Raw genomic sequence first — 20,818 nt, 5'->3', positions numbered from 1 at the left:
TGTGGAGTAAAAAACAAGCATGAATCTTACCAGATACTGCAGAGTTCCCACAAAGGAGGTGCACAGGCTGTTTTGGTCAAGTTCCTTAGCATAACCCAGGTCTATGATCTTATGGATCAACTGAGATAAAGAAAGACAATCTTAGAATCAATAAATCCTTAAAAGTACTTACTAAATACTTAAAAATACTAATATTACCGTAATACTGAATAAGCAGTTACGGATGGCAAAACCCTGCACAGGATGCCAGTTAGGGGTAAATGATTTATTGATTTCAAATTGAAACTGTGATTTGAAACAAAGCAATTAACAAATCGCAAAGGCAGCAGTTTAGGATATGCATTATACACAGGGTTTGACATAACTGGTACACAAGTACACATTCACCTTTAAAAATGATATGTGCGGCAATCAGTTGTTGTAACAGCGTGAATGCATACGTATTTTATGTGTATTTGCGTCGATATGACAAGAAATTATCATGCATTTTAACCTTTATATGCTAATTCGTACTTAATTTGCGGTATAGAGTGAGATTTTCAATCAGATTCAAATCTGCAGACAAATGCACATGCATTTTGCAAGTAATAGTTTTATTACCTTGTAAATAGTCTGTAGGGTTTGCAAACCACCCCAAAGCCTTTGATGTAGCTAATTTTAGATTTATAATGGAATTACACGTATATTTGCCATACGTTTTCTTGCGTGAGAGTCTGAAAGCGTGAATCTCATGCCAGATGTGTCGAGAGCTCACAACCCTGAAGATGTACCTACATATACAGATGGTCCTGTACTTACGAACTTTCAACTTATGAACTTTCAGACATACGAATGAAGAGGACTTTCTGTTCCTTGGGCTCCCGTTCCCTGTCCGCAGCATGAATTTTTTTTTTCTAGACACCAATTCCGCCTACTACGACTTCTGGCTGCTACTCCCACCTTGCAGCAGCGTAGCGTGTGTACTCCCAGCATCCTAGTTCTTTGTACTTGCGTATACCCTTAAAATGATGTTGAATAACAACTTGCGAACATTTCAAGTTCTGCTGGGCGATAAAACGATCTAGATTTTTTATCGATAAAAAATGAGGACGATCACTATGATACACACAGACAATAAAACTCGATCAACCAAATTTGCTCCGTTTTAGAGAATGCGCTGAGACAGACAACTCAATGGCCTATCGAGCAGAGGTTTACTGAATGCAAGCACAACAGCCAATCACCGACGACGTTATAATTTTGCCCATCCTCCCTTAAAGAAGCAATGGGTGCGTTCGACTTGAGCTTAGACTGTTAGATCTGTCTGCAGCTGACGTGACGTGGAACGCGATCTGCCGGTGGCTGCAAGGGTGGAGTATAAACTGACTGCAGCCAAGTCGGACAACTTCTACTCCTCGTAGTGTGCGAGACCTGACTGCAATGACAGCACTGCCAGAAGGGTGTAGATAAATCTATACAAATATCACCTGCATGCACATTACTTCTTTTACAATAACCAACTCCTGATACAAACTGTTAGAAGTGAATAGAACTATTGTGTATAGTGGCCCTGTGTAAAAAGATAGCTGCCAGGAAAAAGATCAAATACATGTATTTCAAGGATTCAAAGTTATTATTGTCATGTACAGAGTACAATGCAATTCTTACTTGAATGCCTTCTTCACAGACTGGACGATTAAACAAATAAAGCAGCGCAACATTACAGTAACTAACAATAAACAAACCACTAACTTACGTGTACTGTTAGAGCATTTATGTAATTTATTTAAACTTTATTTTACCAAGTAAATGAACTGAAAACCAGTTCTCACTGCTTTACGTATTTTTTGGGAGAAATAGCAGATAACGCATTGGAACTTCTTGGGATACAAACGTCATGCGTGTGACTAAAATCTTCAGGCAATAAGGGCAAAGTTGTGTCGTCACGGAGGCGGTTTCAGTTTGTGCTGCACGGTCTGTCTCAAGTCGTCTTGCTCTCGCGAGGATTTTGTACCATGTGACATGGTGACGCGTGGTGATGTTTTGCAGCACCGGACAAAAAAGTCTAACCATGATTTGGCATTTTTTGAATAAGTGTTTTTTGTTTGGTTTAGATACTTTTCTACCTCAGATTTTAAAAAAGTGTTTAAGAGACCAAGAATACAGGAAGATACTTGTTGCAGTCAGTTCTGTCCTGCTTTATTTTATATTTGCCCTTTAACATATTTGCAATATTATACAGTTTTGCACATTGTTACATTATTATATGGTTTGGTAATTTGAACTATGTTTCTTTGAATACTTGAAAATCAATAACCTTTTATAATTTTATGGGAATTTTGTATGTAAACAGAAATATTTGTTGGAAAATAAGTATTTGTTTACTAATATTGTTTATTTCAATGTATTCATTCTATTTGTCAGAATAGGGTTATTTTTATTATTATTTTGATTATTACATTATTACATGGAATAGCATTGTGAAACTATAATATTGATAATTATCGATATCGGTCAATACAGGAATTTTTTTTTTTTTGCCATATCGCCCAGCTCTAATTTCAAGTTACGAACAGCCATTCAGAACGTCTCATTCGTAAGTAGGGAAGCGTCTGGTACATTAAATTGCATCACCTGAGTTGATTTGTATAAAAAAATAACATTATACAGTTGTTAAAAAGCGGAAACTTGGAGTAACATGAAATCACCAATAACTACATCTATTTATTCAACGTTTTATAAAATGCATACTGCGTTTGAAAATTTACTGGACAGGACAGAGAAGCCATTCTATTAAGAACCTTATCGCTTTTCGGTTGAGGGTGTTAGATTTCGTTGCTGTTATTAACACCAACGGCACAACAGAGCAAACAAGAGAGCTGCATACACCAAAGTATGTCTTGCTTGGAGGTTAAAGGAGTTTCATGTTCATTGGCGTGGGAAACGGCGGTTCTAGTGTTATTAGGGGTCCAAGCAAGGTTAGCTGCAAGACCGCTATTGTTTTTCTTTTAAATGGAATTGTTTTATTTTTATCATTATTACTTAATTTAACATAACAGTCGCAGTTTGTTGTCTGGTAATTCAAAAAAGTAAAATTCATGTTGGAAGCAATTCTATTACACACTCAATATTGAGCTGAAACTTGACATATAAAAAATATCGCAAATCAAATCGTAATCGCGATTAGATATTTTCTCCAAATCGCTCAGCCCTAATGCTAGGCCATCAGAGGGCATATACCACTAAGAATTTATAAACCCCATTTAGCAGGGGAAGAACATGCAAACTGTACACATACAGAGGGAGCGGGAATACAACTCTAACACAAGCCGACAGGGTGAGCCCATATGCTACACACAGGGACACCATACCACACTGAAGTCTCAGCCTAATATGTTTCAGTCAGCTTTCAAGACCACAGCACAGCAAAAAGCCTGTAACTAGCAGATACTTTTTTACATGAGTGTTGCTCTCATCCTGTCTTTGATATGCAGGAATGAGCAGAGGGTTCATTGTGTAAATGGAGATCCACATTGTAGTGCCGTGAGACCATACTGGGATGAATGCCGCTCCACTAAGGGAAACACAACAAAGGTACAGAGTAGTGACTCACTCGCTTGTCTCCTTGCTGCAGAACGATATTCTCTGGCTTGAGGTCTCTGTGGATGATCCGCTTCTTGTGAAGGTAGGTCAGCGCAGAGGCTGTCATTTGCAGGGGAGGGGGGCGCAGTCACCCATACAGTTTTTGTAACTAGACTAAAAGCTCATCAGGCCTTTACTTGCTACTACACCCCCAATTAAACAATCCTGGCACTGCAATGCAGTGAAATCCATTATTATCAGTTATTAAACGTCATTTTGTGGATTGCCTGATCCCTCTGAAGTGAAACCCTGCTAACCAGTTCCAAAAAGGAATTATCTACAAGACATCAGGATTTCTGAGTAATGCATGACTAAATATTTTCATTGTATTGAATGATATTTTTGACATCAGTACTTATTTCTTGGCCTAGCTAGAGGGGTTGCTTTCACTGCTGAGCCAATCTAACAGGCCGGCCACACATGGTGATGACAAGCCCTGAATCATGCAAGGTTCCGCGCCAGTGGGTATTTGCTGAGAAAAAGGAGGAACAGCTCTGTTGTGTGACATATCCAGGAAGACTTCATCATAATTTAAAGATTTACTCGCAATCATGTTTGGCAGAACCTTTCTTAGCTTTGAATAACCCAAATAAGAATTAGACGACAAAATTATTTTTAAGATTTTGTCATCCAAGAAATGACATTAACTGGATACAAGGGTGGTAATTCGGTATGGTCTTTACATCCAGGCTGCATCGCAAACACATTTCAAGTTATCATACTGCATTTTCCACTGCCGTTCCACATCGGTGGGATTCAAATTGTTTCTGTTCTCCTCTCACTAATTTACGTTTGTTCATGTTTATCTGTAATTTTGTCATAAGGTCCAATGCTTGGCAACCTGACAAAAAAACGTGCGTGCGTGTGTGCGTGCGTGCGTGCGTGTGTGGTGAAGTGGGAGCCTATTGTCCCTCGATACTCACAAATGTCCCGCAGAAGGATCAGGACGGAGCCCTCTCTCATTCCACAGCAGTTTTCCAGCCCATTCAGGTACTGCAGGGACAGAAGGTCCAGCAGCACTTCAGTGACACGACCATCAACTCAAAGCAAGGTATGTGGGGGTGTACTGGGAGGGTTTACTGTCAGGACATATTAAGGGAGCACCATCGTAATGGGATTGTACACTGGTATGCCTTGGGGGTGGACAGGTTCCTAACCTTTCGCAGGTCGCCACCCTGACAGTACTCCATGGCCAGCAGGGGGAGATCATTGGGGCCCTGTTTCTGCAGCTCTTCTGGGACATCCCGACCAGCCACCACATTCTCATGGTTCAGTCTGAGGGAAATGAGATACCATCACACACATAAACACACACATACACATAAACACACACATACACATACACACACACACACATACATACACACACACACACACACATACACACACACACACAGTTCACTTCCTGAGTTTTCCCTTGAGACGACAGGAAAAATGTCCTCACAAGGTAAAACGTATCATGTTTTTATTACATTGTAGGACACTGGGTCTATGTCATTTATGCAATAATATCGACATACACACACCTCATGTTTCCCTCATCATTATAGGTAGCAAAACAACCGCAAAAACCACGTATTTTAAAATAAATAAATACACAATAAAAATCAGAGATTAGGGTTTAACAGTCTGTTTAGAAAGATGCCTTTATTTGGTTAGGGTAAAGCCACAGGCATTCAGCACAAACAGGCTGCGTCAGTCTCAGGAAACAGACACTCCAAGACGCTCCCATTGAGGTTGATAAACACCACCAAACTTATTAAGAAGAGGCAGAAAAACAGGCCAATACTAAACAATTTATTCACTGGCTGTGAACCGCAGCAGCTCAGTCTCTTCTGTAACCACAAAGCTGCCACTTGCCAGAGTCCCGTGGATCCCTGTTTGGGAATGGTGAGCTGGCCAGGTGCAACCTCAGGTTACTGCTGTAGCAGGGGTCCATCAGGGAAAAGTGCACATAAATCCCAACCCATTTCAAAAGGTGAAAACTGAACCTGGCATTTTAAAGAGAAAAATCCTGAAGAATTCGGAATGAATTTTCCACTCATGTATTTACTGCTAGTGTTTTATTGCATCATACAGTACTGCCCTGTTCATTTTGTAAACAATAAAAGGATAAGATATTTTCCTACTATGCTCCCCCGCCAAGAGTTAGTATGGATACATTTTTTTTAAAAACAAACACAAGACAGTTAGTGCTGTTTAGATAATCAGCACAAGTTCTTATTATACTGTATATATTAATACCATGCACACAAAATAAAACATTTTTGCAATTAATAAATCAAATTTCCTAAATTCCTTTCTTACATGAGGCACAAATTTAATCTCTAATTCCATCCATTTTTTTCTCTTAGCAGAATGATAAACAACATGCGTAATTCATCGCTATCACTGCATCTGATTCACAACTCATCCTGTTAAGCCCATAATGTCATAGGAGTATGTTTATACAGATGGGAAAAAAAGTCTGCAAACCCAAGAATTCCTTCTGCAATTAAATGTCTCCATGTGTAATTATTAGATTTATGATACATCCCTAGCTATCAATTAAGATAATGATTATTTCTAAGGTCAGGTCTGGTTTGGGAGCCTGCACTGTCGTAGTGTGTTGCCGCATCCAGCATACACCTAAACACCTCCGGGTCCCAGCTGGCAACTCCCCAGGTACTGCAGTGTCAGAGGTTCAGTGTCCACTCTGCACAGCACTCATAGTACTGGTGTACAAGCCACCATGACATCCAGCAACTTTGAGGGATCCTGTGAAGTCTCAGGATGTCCTACAGGGCAACCTGGTCAACCGAGTTGAACGCTTTACGAAAGTCAACAAAACCTGCATAGAAACTCTGCCGAAATTCACGTTTTTCGCTTGATGAGAACTCTCAGTGCCATGATGCCGTAGATGGTAGACTTCTTATGTGTAAAACCACACTGCTCTGGTCACTGGCAGGCAAGCAAGTGACCCTAGGAAGGACCTTACCCAGCACAGAGAGCAGTGTTATCACCCTGTAGTTGCTGCAATCCAAGCGATCACCCTTCCCTTTCCAGATAGGGACAACAAGTACCATTTTCCAGTCAGTTGAGATGATGCCATCTCCCAAATGGAAGCAATGATTGCCTGCAATGCCTGGAGGACAGCCTTACCACCAGCCTGGAGAAGTTCACCCCAGATACCACAGATCCCTGTAGCCTTTCCTCCCCTCAGCTGGTTCACCACCTGTCCAATCTCAGTGAGATTAGGTAGTCAGTCATTAGGTGAGATCAGCCTCAAGAACTGTGGACCCAGAGATGTTCAACATCCTAGCCAGAGGATCAGTTTTAAACAGCTGCTCAAAGTAGCCAGCCAAGTGGGTCACAACTGCTGTGTCATCCAGAAAATCCATTCCATCTCCTGCCCTCACTGCAACTGTCTGAGGAGCAGATTCAGATGTGCGTAATGCTCAGTTCCTCAGTAAGCAGGATGTGGGTTGCTAGACCATAGATGGAGTGTCACTTGCTCACAGACGGCTCTAACCAACGCCTCCTTATCTGCCCTCAAAGCCATCCCTCTCAGGTCCCGGTATACACCGGATACGCCATAAAGCCATGCGCTGTGACTCCTTTTGATAATCTCCAGGGTGCTCTGTGAGATGGAACACCTCCTTCTGAGCACACCAGCAACACCAACACAACCCTCAGCAACTTTCAGGGTCTTGTCTCAGAAGGTCTCCCACATCATGTTAGAATCAGCAGTCGTACCCAAGTCTGCAAGTTCCTCACACATTAGAAAAAGCCTGATCTTAGAGTCTGGCTACATCCAGCCTCATAGCCGGAGTAGGTGGTAGCCTACAGAACCTAGGCTGGATCTTCAGAGTAGTAAAAACAAGTCATCTGTGCTTAGAATTCACAAACTGGGCACTTCTGTAAACCCAGCAGGTCTGCAGGAGCCTCCAGCATCTGCCCACCACCACACCACCAGTATTGGAATATCAAGTTCAACGATGGTGCTTAGGATGCTGGAACCAAGACACAGAGATATGCACCTGACCTTTAGCAAAGTGAAGGAACCCATGGGAACCAACACAATCCTCATAACCAGCCCTGTCAGTGCTAGTGATCGTACTGAAGTCACCCATGACCAGAGGACTGTCACCTCATGGGCACCCATCAACCACCAAGTGAAGCGACGAATAAAATGTCTCCCTCATTGAGACATCACTCACCATGGTTGGAGCATACACTGGGACAATAGACAACAGACAAGACACTCAGAGTCTCAGCCTGAATCTCATAATACACTCGTTGAAAGGAGTGACACCGGATAGCAGCGGGATGACCCAATTCGCCACAGTAACAGCCTATCCCTGAGTATGGCAGCCATGACAGTGACCAGCGCTCGGTTTCTCGAAACATACTTAACACTACGTCGTTCGTAAGTTCTATGTAAAAGAAACCTTACGATTGATGCAGCGTTAAGGCGTTGAGAAACTCACCGCAGACTAATAACTGGTGTATCCTCTTACAGAGGTCTGGCTATTCACTATTCTGAAGGCCGCCACTGAAATGTTAAGTTTACGAAGCTCCTCCTACAGCAGAGAAAGATGGTCATCTTGCCAGAGAGATAAGATGTTCCATGTGCCGACCCGGATGGGCCTCCTCAGATTGGGACCCAAGTGCTTCCATGCAGCGGGTGACACCTCAGCACCACACCAGTTCCAATCCCCAACAAGTCTGATCCTATTGGCTCTCCGGCGGTTTCAACTCTTCCAGGGATGAGCCTCCCAAGGACTTTCCCCCTCCATCCCCTTCATGGTGTGTGCAGCCTTCCTGTGTGTGGCTGCAGCAGAGCTACTCCTGTGGAGAGCAGGGAAGTGTGCTGTTTGGCTGGTCGGAGCTGTGTGAAGTTTCTATGCTGGCTGGAGCACCAATCTCGCCACCAACCCCCTCAATTTTCCCTGCAAGTTGGAGGACCGCTTGAAGGACCAGATTAAGTTTAACGTCATATCCAGGATATTCGTAAAGTCATCACTCGTCCAGTCAAGTTCAAGTGTGAACAACGGTGCAAATCCCTCTCTGAATATTATTTTCCCCAAAAGTATTCAAACACTCTGTTTTCCTGAACCACTATGGCCTGAGCTGCTTTACATTTCCACTTGTAAATGTTCTATTGAAAACTTGGAAAAATAACATCTGACAAAAACAAAATCGATTCCAGATGGCAAACAGAATCATATAACTGAAATAACAAGTGTTAAGAAAAGACAACTCCTTCATTTTCACTTCATAATCCAAGAAAAATATGATCACAAAAAAAAAAAATTACAAATTACAAAACTTAAAACAATTGACAAGAAACTCTGTAGGAATGTTATTTTTGTTCAGTACATGACTAACAGTGAGAGATAACCAGCCCAATCAGAACATTTCATCATATTACACATGAGATGCCGGGTCAATTCACAGGAAGTGCAGAGAGGCAGCACTATGCGCTGACGTCCGAGAGGCCAATAAAAAAGCTGTGTTCCCATTTCCTACCATGAGCATATCCACCTACTGATATTACTATTATGTTTATCATTCTTTTGATGCTTGGTTAGTGCTTACATTTAATGTGCTGCACGTGTTTTCTGAAGAAATACAGGATAATGGACTCATCATGTCTGCCCCCACAACCCCTTCTAATGGACTCTGGCAGTCATGCCCCCCGCCCCCGGCTAATGCCGAAATAACCCAAGTCCTTTGATTCCGATGGAGCTCGACTGAACAAACACTAAGACATAACAAACAAACAGCAGGTGGTCTTCAGTCATTTTCGGTCAAGTGACGTACATTACGGCCAGGCTACGCAAAGCACTCCTGGCAGAGCCGTGTGAGCCGGAGTGCATTTCGGGTTGTGTGTGGGGAGGAGGTCTGGCTGCTTCTGCGGTGTGCGGCTCTGTGGGTCTCTGCTGCGTAGGTGCAGCAGGTCCTGCGGCCCAGACCCAGTCTGTCTGTAGGAGACGGTATTAAAACGGAAAACCCGAAAACAAATAAGCCACAGGCCCCCAGGGCCGACACCACGACAGCCTGGAGGCCCGTGTTTTTCGTCAAGCCCGTCTGCGCGCGGCGCTCCATAAAACAGGCGGGAGGGTAAAAATAGCTGAGGCTTTCATGTCCTCATTATGTCGTCGGTCACTTTTATTACTGGGGAATCTTAAAATACGCCTCCCTTGTTTTCCTGCCTGGATCTCAAACGCCTGTTTGCCCAGATCGTAACCCTGAGAGAAACCCCCATACCACCGGTGCAAGGGGAAAAAAAAAAAAAAAAACACACTAAGGACGAGCTTCCTGACCCATTGGAACGTTGATTTTAGCCCAAGCCAAGAACATTGGTGTTGAGATACAGACTGCAGAGAACATGGGCGACAGAGCTGAAATGAACTCCACTCTAACCTGTCCTCCTGAGTGGCACCCTTAGGCGGCCGTAGGGCTGTGCTACAAGAGGCCACCGATTGGTCCCCATTGTGCCACAAGTGATTTTGTGAGGTGAGGAGGCCCAGACAATGCAAAAAGCAGGATGAGCAGATACAGAGCTATGGCTGTTACTCTGTAGTAGGGCTGTAGTAGGGCATTGCATTGCGCATGTGCAATAATCACCAGGGCTTCAGGTGACAGGCGAAACATTTGGCCAGGCGGCAGCTTTTCGGTGCTATACGGACTAGGGATGGCACGGTTCATGAAAAAAAACCGAACCGTTCGGTTCGCTTGTCTCGGTTCGGAGCATGCATGCGTCGCACGGTTCGACGGTTCATGACATGCGCAATGTAGCCTCGTGCCCCGTATGTGACGTCAGTGTGTTTCCCTTTCGCGCGAAAGAATAGGCTATATGCACAGAGCGTTGTGACGTAGTTCCGGTAAAAGTTCAGCCAGCTAAGTAATTTCCGGTAGCCTTTCGTTTGCTGCGTTTAGCTCGTGTTTTCGGCGTTACCACCGTCTCTGAAGAAAACGTTTAAATTTCAGCCAACCGATAGCACAACATCTGAACACTGTTGTGCGCCTTTGTTGTGTGACTTTATTTAATGTGCGGTTAGGCACTTTGTTAAAGAAAATTAAGTTATCTGTGACAAAGCACTCCAGTGAGTGTCATGCCTCGATCGTCCGCTCTTTCCGTGTGCCACGCCCCCTCGTTAACCCTGTGTGGATTCCCCGTGTTTACCAGCTGTTCCTGATTGTTGTCAAATTTGTCATTACTCCATTGTATTTAGTCCGCGTTTCCGTTTCTTTCTCCAGTCCGGTCATTATATTGCAATTCTGCTTTACCGCTCGTCTGTGTTCCTTTTGCTCATTAAACCCCGCATTCCCCCGATCCTAGGTCTCCTCGCCTCTGCTTCCCCGGTCAGCGTTGTAACAGTGAGCCTGCTTCCATGCTGCAATGTGAACATTTGCCATGTTCCTAAAAATTCTGTTTATTGCAGTGTCTGACCACACAGACCTACAGGCTATTGCCAGATGATCATACTAGACATATCAACTGGACATATTTTGAACTATTACAGATTGATGTCTTGTACATACACAGAAACTGGATTTTATCGATTACTCAAGAACATTCAATATAATGAATACCAATTTTTTTCACGTTATATATATATATATATATATATATATATATATATATATATATATATATATATATATATATATATATTTATATATATAACGAACCGAATCAGGCTTAATCAAGATAGGTGATCTATCATTTTAACGATCCCCAATTAAATTAACCCCGTGGACCGGACAAATACAAAACGAATGATTAAACATTATATGCGTCTCTTTTAGTATGTTTTCTAAATAAGACCGCATGCCCATACCCAACTGTAATAGCGATTAAAGCGATCTATTCTTTTAGCATTTATGTTAAGGCAAGACTTTTATTTTATTACTGTTCTGGGATTAATAATGTTTAATAATTTTAATAATGTGCTTTAAGTCAAGTCAAATTCAGTTTATGCATGATTACATGATATAGCTTTTTTAATACTGTATCCTAAATTGTGGATAATTAAGCTATATATCATATGCTGAAGTACATTTCTGGAGTGTTAAAGATTAAAAGAAAAAATAACAAGAACCGTACAGAACCGAAAACCGTGACCCTAAAACCGTGATACAAACCGAACCGTGGGTTTTGTGAACCGTGCCACCCCTAATACGGACGTTTATTTACGGCCACAATTTGTTAAGCAGTTTAGTAGTAAGGCAAAAATATTAATGAGGCTTTGAATGACGCCTAAAAGTCATTATCAGTATAAATCCAGCATACTTCAAACTGCAAAAAGTCACACCGCCGACGCCTTTTTACATCATTTATTCACAAGATCTCCTCTTTTAAAAGATGTGGTGGCTGCTCTTCTTCACCGAGTCTTCAGTGCATATTGCACTGAGATATACCAAACCGTAGTATACCAAACCGTAGTATACCAAACCGTAGTATCCCAAAAAAGTATTATGTGGTGTGTCCCGCTAATAGAATTTAATAAACAAAGTTTATATAGATCACTAACTTTTGGGTATCACAAAATGCATCTCATTAATATTTAAGTCATACTAGTAATCTTCTTACCAAATTACGGGCATAAATAAAAGTCTGTATAACACGGAAAAGCTGGCGTCCGGCCAAACGCTTTGCCTGTCATCTGACGCCATGGTGATTATTGCGCATGCGTGATATAATATCGATATGATATCGGCCAGCCCTACTCTGTACTTGAGAAATTGAGAAATATGGCCTTTTCTCACCTTTTCATGATTTTGATTTCCAGGCACCAGCGCTCCCTGTTCTTGGCGCTCAGCTCTTGGCGACACTGTTTGATAGCAATCTGCTCCCCTGTATCCTGCATGAGAGCAAACACACATGCGCACGCACACACACACACACACACAGACATTGTTAGGGCACATGAACAAACATGCACACCACATACGAACACCCACACGATAAAATGCATGAGACACGCACAAAAAATGTAAAAGTTGAGTTACAGACCCAGTGCAGCATTTTATTTTATTTTTTTTTAAAGGTGTGTGATGACTACAGCCACACAGTAAGACCTGATACATGCTTGCATCCTTAGTTGATTTATTTTGTATGTTTTTGCTTTATTTACAGTGATTCATAGGTCTTAGTTGATTTTTGCCTTTTGTGGTTGGGGTTACAGTAGCATATGTTGATATTGTAGGGTTGTGTGCAATGATTAATTTAGATAATCATTTGGTTTGCAGTTACTTTGGCTGGGGGAATGGTCTTTTCTATGCAGCATAAAGGTGTGGCTGAGGGCAGAGATCTCTCAAAAGGACAACCCCTGGTTAATTATATGTAGTGATTATTTGGTTTACCCTTTTGTGTGTTAATTGGTTTGGCCAAACCGCTATATATGTTCCCTCATGTCTCTTTATTAGAAGGTCAGTTTGTTTCAGTTAAGACTTTGCTTTGTAATGTTAAGTTTTGTTTATTTTTTGTTGACCTCTTTTATGGGCCCAGTTATTAAGATCTTGAGTTTGTTATTGTTTGTATTTTGGGAGTTAATAAAGCCCTATTTCTTTAATTAAGTTCCTGTGTTTGTGTTGCCTTACTGCTTGGTCCCTCACAGGTGTCATACATGAAGTTGACATTCCAAGGTGACAAATATCACAATATAGATTCAGACATAAGTGTAGCTCTGTTGGACCAATGGACATGCAGAACCTGAATGGTGAGTTCCACGCCCAAACATAAAACACAGTATCTACAGTTTATTACAAGGCGCATTCAAATCGCAAGAACTTTTTCCCAGAACCAGAAGCAGGAGCATTTCTCGAGTTCATACCTCAGGAACTTGGCCTGTACTTCCTCAGAGGCAATTCTAGAACCCTTTTCTGTACCTCCTCCAGACTCAAACACAAACTACTGGGGAGGTGCTTACAGTGTTAGCTTGCTGGCTGGTTGACCACAAGCAACTACAGCTAACTTGGGAGTTAGCGATATAACTAGCAGAGCAAAAATTCAGCAGATGGAATTATTTTTGTACTTCAGTTATTTAATGAGTCCATTTTCTGTTTGTGTCTCCATATTTCTGCATCAGTCAATTTGACTGATAACCAAAACAGTACTTTTGTCTAATATCGCTGGTGCCAGCAGTGAAACTGGCCAGCAGTTTTTAGCAGAATACGCTAAACATTTTTTCTTCAATGAAACAGAAAGATCAATCTACCAGCCACATTTAATAGTGAAATATAAACATGACATGGATTGTATGAATAAATTATGAATTAAAAGGTTGTGTCCCATTTTGATCACAATCGCTCCCCCGAATAACTAACAAACAAGTTGTTCATTCTCCATTCTTTTGGTATAGTGGTGCAGTTTTAAATGATGTGTGAAGTTTAACCTGCAGGATTTTTGCATCTCCAGTTCTGATTTCGTAAACAGGTCCCAGATCCTGTTTTGTGGTATGAAAGTAGCCAGAAGCTTCAAAAACAGGTGTAGTCTTTACTGGGGGGGGGGGGGGACTGATGGAAAACTATTCATGATTAAAACCAATAAATACACATTGATTTGGGGGGGGGGGGTAAAAAACATTTTAGGGGGGCTAAGGGAACTTGTAACCAGGGAACAGCTTCCGGAACTTCGATGTGAAAGCGCCTACGGAGAAGCTCAACACCTAAATCTGACACGTAACCCCAAAGTCGAGAAGAGCCCAATAGTGTTCTCTCTGGGTAGGGCTGCATAAAACTGGACAAAAATTCAAACTGAGATGTTTGATTGCAATACTGGATTGATGATTCATACATATTGCAAACAAAAAAGGAGTTGAAAATTTACTCAGCAGCTTGGAAGGTAAATGCCTTTTATTAACCAGTTCTTGTTCACGTTTCTCACAAACGCGCCACACTGTCTATGAGTGAGTCCAACGGCAAGGACAAAAATGATTAAGATTGGCTTGGAGAGTGTATACAGAGTGCATGCAAAACCAGCAGTGGTTGCTTTTTTAAAACATATACTAGATAATCTGGAAAAGGAACAATCATTGAAATTCCAAAGTTTGCTAAATTGTGTTTCCTATGACAGAGTAAAAATGTTTTAGCGAAAATTACTGATGGTCTCAACCCAGCTATTATGGTCCTTGCGATGTGACAACTGTATGTGCAGAACATGCAATGTGCAAATTAACACTGCACATCCAGCAGACCTGTGAGCTTTTTCTGTTCAGCTGTTCATGTGTCATTGTGCTGGAGGAGACCTATTTCACTGACGCCCCCAATCAGTCAGATTCCTGACCCCTTGACCTCACAGGGAGTCATACTCTCAGTTAGACCTCACTGATGACTCCTTTTGAAAGACTGAGGTTTTGCTTCCCAGCATTTATGCATAACAGGAGGGTCATCAGCAGCTCCACCCCTCACTGAGACCCAGCGTTCTGGTTACAGGGCTCTGGCCAGCGTCTCCTCGTCAAGGAACGCTCTCACTCTCCGAGGAGTCAGTAACACAGAACAAGATAAACCAGCAATGTCTGGCAGCAAAAATTAAACCCACATACCAGGTTTCAGATGTTAACAACTCTTTATCCACCAAGGCTACTGTAAGTCAAACCTTAACTTAGAGGGCGTGATGAAAGCCAGCTAACATTATAACCTCCATAATTATGCATCACAAGTGCTTCTAAGCCAAATCCTTTAGTTACAGTAAATGAGTCCCATGTTACTTTTTTCCTGCAAATTCAACTCACAGGTTTTACAGCTACAGGAAGCGTGTGGCGGAAAGCAGCTGGCAGCACAGACACTGCCTGGAAGCAGCAGCTCATACACTGCCCAGATGCCATTCCGCCCTGGCGCTTCCAGCACCCCAACTGGGAGGGCCTGTCCTGCTCTGCTGTCATGCCTGCCCCTAACACCCAGTGACAAGTCGGAAATAACACACCCTTCTGCCATTTTTATGATCCTCTCATGAAACACAATGACAACAGTCCTCACTCTTCCATCACTCAACATAGTGTGTTTAAGGGGAACCTTTTCCAAGCTGGCGCAGGTCACCTAAAGGCTGCCTGCTGTAAGTACTCACTGGAAACGGGACATAACCCAAATCATTCCGAGAAAATTAAAGATGACCTCTTATGCTTTTCCGTTTTTCCCTTTCCTTCAGTGCATTATATAGCTTTATGTGCATGTAAATGGTCTACAAAGTCTTAAGGCCCAAAGTACACACCAAACGGAGTAACAGACACCACTCTTCTTTAATCTGCCAGAAACACATTGTTGGAATTCCTGCCCTTACTTCTGTGACATGGTGAGGTTACGTTGTAACACAATCCTTATTGGCTGCTACCTAAAACTATCTGTCTGCAGACTACAAGATGGGCAGAACATGCAGGGCAAGCTAACCAATCAGAGCACACTGGGCTCATCAGAGGTGGAGCTTAAAGCTCTAACTGAGCATTTCAAACAGAGGGGGAATAGAAAAAGAAGCATGTTAATCCATTCTAATAGTCCCCAAAAATAAAATTATGAACAGAGCAAATGAGCATAATTGGCCCCCTTTAACAAAGGGATGGAAACACCAGCTGAGGAAATGAATGTCAGCTTAACACTGATTGAGAAGAGATCCAGAAACTGCACCTGTGTGACTCAAAATTTAACAGGCTGGCTGGTGCTATAGAAACTGAAAGAACATATTAAAATCCAGGTGCTTAATGTAGCATAGACATGCATCTGGCCAAAACACAGCGTATACAGAGATTTTAGCTACAGCAGCATGAGTAGTGTGCAGTTTAATTTACAGTACTGAGCAAATTTTCTTTGGCTGCCTTTATGTTTAAATGATCTTCATGTTGGTGTAAAACTATGCTATTGTGCCTCTCAAAGCATGTTATCTTTTCAAAACCTTTTCTAAAATCACCTTAGTATTTGGCAGCAACCATCCACACACCCATTTATTTTTTGACTTGACCACTAGCAGGCCTTGTATAGCTAATCAATTTTAAAAATGACGTTTTTAGACTAAATAATTAAGTGAGCTGGTGGTGAAATTTAAGAAATACACGGGGATGGCTGAGGTGCCCCTGAAGAGAGGTTTGGGAACCAAAGTGATGTTCATCTAACCATCCAGCAAGACACAGTAACTTTTTGGAGAACAGGAGAAATTCTTACTAGTTTTTATTGTGTTACTCTTCATTTACATATGTTCAAATGTACGGGGCAGCGTGTGGCTCAGTGGGCTAAGCCTGTGTGCCTGTAATCAGAAGGTCACCCAGCCTCAGCACGTCTGCGGGTCTTTGAGCAAAGGCCCTTAACCGCTGCTACGGGTGGCTGCCCTTCGCGGACAACTTACTCTGCAAAGAGCAAGTTGAGGGAGGCGTAAAAACAATTTCCCCAAGGGGATCAATAAAGTATCTATAAAAAAATGCTAAATTGTGCTTTTTGTTCTGAGCAGAAGTGCACTTACTACCCAGATAAATAGCTTTAGCCATTTCTGTGGACTGCCTAAGACTGTTGCACAGTACTGTATGTATTTCAGAAAATCGAGGCTAAGTGTCTTTCCCCAGGTTGTGAGAGTGGAGCCCTTAATGGTACTTAATTCAGTAACGACTGCGATACGGGATGGCACTGTAAGCACAGCTCTACAAAGGCTGAGGGAAACTGACATGAGGAGGAGGAAGTGCTGAAGAATCAGGAACTGGCTAGGAATAGTATACCTAAGAGCAGGAAGTGCACGCCTCCATTACATATGAACACGATAGTTAGCATCCTGTGAGTATGCATGCTGTCACATGGGCACTGCCCATTCCAAACTGGGCAATGACATCACGGGAAAAATTGGTACTTTTACCTGAAATCATTGATTTCCTGTAACTAAAGACACAAAGTTTGAAGTAAAGAAATGTAGTTGAATTAAGGACTGCAAATATAATGTATAAAGCAAGAAATGTTTTACTCCCTGCTAACTTACAAAAAACATTATTAAACAATATGAAAAGTTATGAATGATGAGGAAACTTAATAAGCAATTTGCTCATACCACTTTGAAGAACAGATGTATAATCGGCAAGTGGGGTCAATTTATGGAATAGATTGGACACAGGACTTATAACTATAAATCAATTTTTCCCCCCAGAGTACTGATACTGGTACATGCAGATTTGTATAAAAGTCTGTGTTAATATATGGTTTGATTATGTTTATATTCTTGTTATTTATATGAATTATACTTATATATAAATAGTATTTGTAACTACTAAGAAACAAACAGGAAAATATGAGTCATGAGATATTTGTAGGAGTTAAATAATTCCACAGATTATATTTGTCAAAAGTATTTCAATGATTGTTCCTTACAAAGAGTATGAATTAAAAATGCAAAAGTAACAATCACTTATGGCTGCAAAAAGCAGTTTAAAAAGACATACCAATAAAATGATGTTATTAATGCAACGTAAAATGGATAAATGTCCATACACAAGTCCTGCCTTTTTGATTCCACAATATATTGAGTCACAGTACGACTGAGGCTGTCATCCTGACACAGTAAGTATGTTACACTGAAGCTATAACAGTAAGACTGACGACTACAAGACTGAAGCTGTACACTTTAGGAGAGCAACAGTGGAGCCGTCACAGTGAAATGGACAATTCAGTCATTACAGTGGGGCTGCCATATTTAAACTGATCACAGCATAGTGAAAAGGACACCCAGTGAAGCTGAGGATCATTAATGACAGAGTGAGGTCTGCTTCCGGTACCTTGTTCTGCCAGCGGGTGACAAAGCCGAAGCCGCCGGTTCCAAGGCGCTCCTTCAGCTCCCAGGGGCCGCAGACTTGAGGCTGCAGGGGTGGGACGCGGTTCATGCTGCTGCTGACAGAACCTGGAGAGCAGGGCAAGGTGACAAGTTTTAGATATTTCAAAAAAGCTGTCCAATAGGATGGCTCACCCTGGCCTCACACCTCCAAGGCTGCGGGTTCGACTCACACCCCCGGCTCTGTATGTGTGCAGTCTGCACGTCTTCACGCTGGTAAGAGTTTTTCGCCCACAATTAAAAAAACTTGACATTAGCTGAAATGACATCTTTGACTGCCTTTTGTGGGCCACATTTATAAAATGTGTATCAAAAATGAAAGTCATCCATCGGAATGTGTGTTTTGGTTGGCTATGACTATCCCTGGGACAATGGATGTTGTAACAACATGCACATGGGCATTTGTGAAGTAATATGACTGTCTGTGTAGATGCAATGCTTTTTTTAAACATGTGAGTCTTGCCTAGACGACCATGGGCAAGCAGGTAGAGCTCACTTTGTGATCAGGTGTTCTGAAATATCTGGACCTCTCTGAACAACACCGAAAAATGTCTATTGGTTCACAGAACCGAGATTTTGCAGAAAATGCTGTTAATGATATAAAAAATTCGTGGAAGTACACTGACGTACACTTTGAACAGACAGACTCACTTTTACACTATTAAAGCCTTACAAGACAGTGTGGATTTAGCTTTGCCGGCTTCCAGCGGTGCCGAAGTTGGCTGCGTATAAACATACATAACATGCAACGGTGGGAATCCTCAGAAATACTATTAAGCTAATTTTATGTCTAAAACAATAGTTCCACTTCAGTTAATATGCAGATAAATGCTACGGCAAGCTTTAAACGCAGGAAATGGAAAGCAAGGTAAGGAAGGGAACATCAGCTAACACGTTATATAGTTGTGGACAGCCGCGGACCGAGGCCGGAAAGCTGTAAGCACGTTAAATTAAGGGTCTTACCTGTCTGTCACTCACACAGGTTCACTTGGTTTTATTTTTAACTTTCTAACTATCCAAATCAATGTATTTTAGTTCTCTATAAAATACTATCTCTCAGGAACGTAGTCCCAATAAACAAACAAAATCCTGAGGCATAATCAAAACAGCTGCTTACTAATGCGAGTGATTTTGAAATGAATATTTGTTTTTAAAAAAAAAAAACAACTCTATGCGTTTGGCTACCTTATAAAGTATTTGGGTAGTTACATACAGATAATTGTGCAACTTTCTCGCTTCTCTTTTATTCTCATTAAAAATTTACACGATTGATTTCTGATCGTTGTTCGTCCAACTCCTACGAACTTCCTGAAAGTCACATTTCCCGTAGCAGAGGCGCTCCGAAGCGCGCTCCCGCCGACTCAGCCCAGTGCGCGCTTCCAGAGCGTGCAGTACTGCGCCTGCGCGATTACAGGATTTACGTGGTGTTTAATAGGCTTGGATAAGCACTGTAATAATTGCAATTAAATATTTTTTTGCGTGTATAGTGAAATTAGTTTAATTCTATAGTTGCAAACACACTAATAATGGTCCCTTTATTGATATATTAAGTTTAAACTAAAGTAAGTCTCTGGTCCTGTGTCAAACGCAGAAGTCAACACTAATGCTCCAGTCTTGCCACTGACACGCCTGTCCAAGTAAGGATAGATCGATGATCTCTAGTCAAAGGGAAGTAACAAATAGTCTACATTATCAGGCAGTTTAGAAAAAAAGGTCATGCTAATCTACAAACTTATCTTCCACTCATCCCTTGTGAGATTTCATTTAATTATCATTTCATGGTATAAAAAGATAACACCCTGTTTACCATAAATATTGCATTTCCCAAGAAATAAACAGAAATATACTTCTAATCCCTTGGGGGGTGGATTCCAGGCAGCATATAGGGCCACATATAGTGAACTATATGGCCCTCCTCAGTCATCATTGTATTCATAAATTATTGTTATTGCTCAGATACATTTCAATGGTTTAAATATGTTAAGGTTTTAGAAGGTTTTAATTTAGAAGGTTTTAGTTTGTTTAGTTTGTTTTGGTTTTCATTTCGGGTATGTGCCTTCAAACGGTGTCAGCTAGGTAACGTAAACTGGTCCTGATCACAGACTTCCTGTCTCTGTTTACTGTACAGCTGGAAGGCAGTGATGCAAACAATTCATGCAGCCCTTAAAACCTGCAATGATCTTTACAGAAACAGAAAATCTTATTTGTAGCATGATAAGCTATCCAGTATGATAATATTTTAGTAGATCTGCTGTGTTCAGGCAATCAGCACATAAGGCAGAATAATGTACAAGCCTTAGTGTTATCGTATGTGTGAATTGTTGCCGGTGAACATGGGTGTAACAGTAGTCAGTATATGTAGCACAAAACATACTCATACTGACACATTTTAACATCCAATAAAGGAGTCAAATG

At 41.6% G+C, this 20,818-nt stretch overlaps 1 protein-coding gene across 3 annotated transcripts in view; it reads right to left on the bottom strand.

Annotated features, from left to right (window-relative positions):
* Positions 1 to 20,818, bottom strand: part of ikbkb (inhibitor of nuclear factor kappa B kinase subunit beta) — a 42,661-nt gene that overhangs the window by 20,159 nt on the left and 1,684 nt on the right. For 2 of the 3 annotated variants that reach the window (XM_072709126.1, XM_023832251.2), the window contains exons 2-7: positions 18,351 to 18,472; positions 12,379 to 12,473; positions 4,779 to 4,896; positions 4,545 to 4,614; positions 3,593 to 3,681; positions 31 to 120 (exon numbers count right to left, since the gene is read on the bottom strand). In XM_072709126.1, the coding sequence (XP_072565227.1) occupies positions 31 to 120; positions 3,593 to 3,681; positions 4,545 to 4,614; positions 4,779 to 4,896; positions 12,379 to 12,473; positions 18,351 to 18,455 (567 nt within the window). In that variant the 5' untranslated portion in view covers positions 18,456 to 18,472. Of the gene's footprint in view, positions 1 to 30; positions 121 to 3,592; positions 3,682 to 4,544; positions 4,615 to 4,778; positions 4,897 to 12,378; positions 12,474 to 18,350; positions 18,473 to 19,366; positions 19,975 to 20,818 lie in introns of those variants that run through there. The other variant, XM_023832250.2, reaches the window with a different exon arrangement.

The sequence above is a fragment of the Paramormyrops kingsleyae genome, chromosome 2 (assembly GCF_048594095.1).
Source record: "Paramormyrops kingsleyae isolate MSU_618 chromosome 2, PKINGS_0.4, whole genome shotgun sequence".
Lineage (NCBI taxonomy): Eukaryota > Metazoa > Chordata > Actinopteri > Osteoglossiformes > Mormyridae > Paramormyrops > Paramormyrops kingsleyae.
The sequence above is the reverse complement of the archived record's forward strand: the minus strand, read 5'-3'. Positions and strand labels throughout refer to the sequence as shown.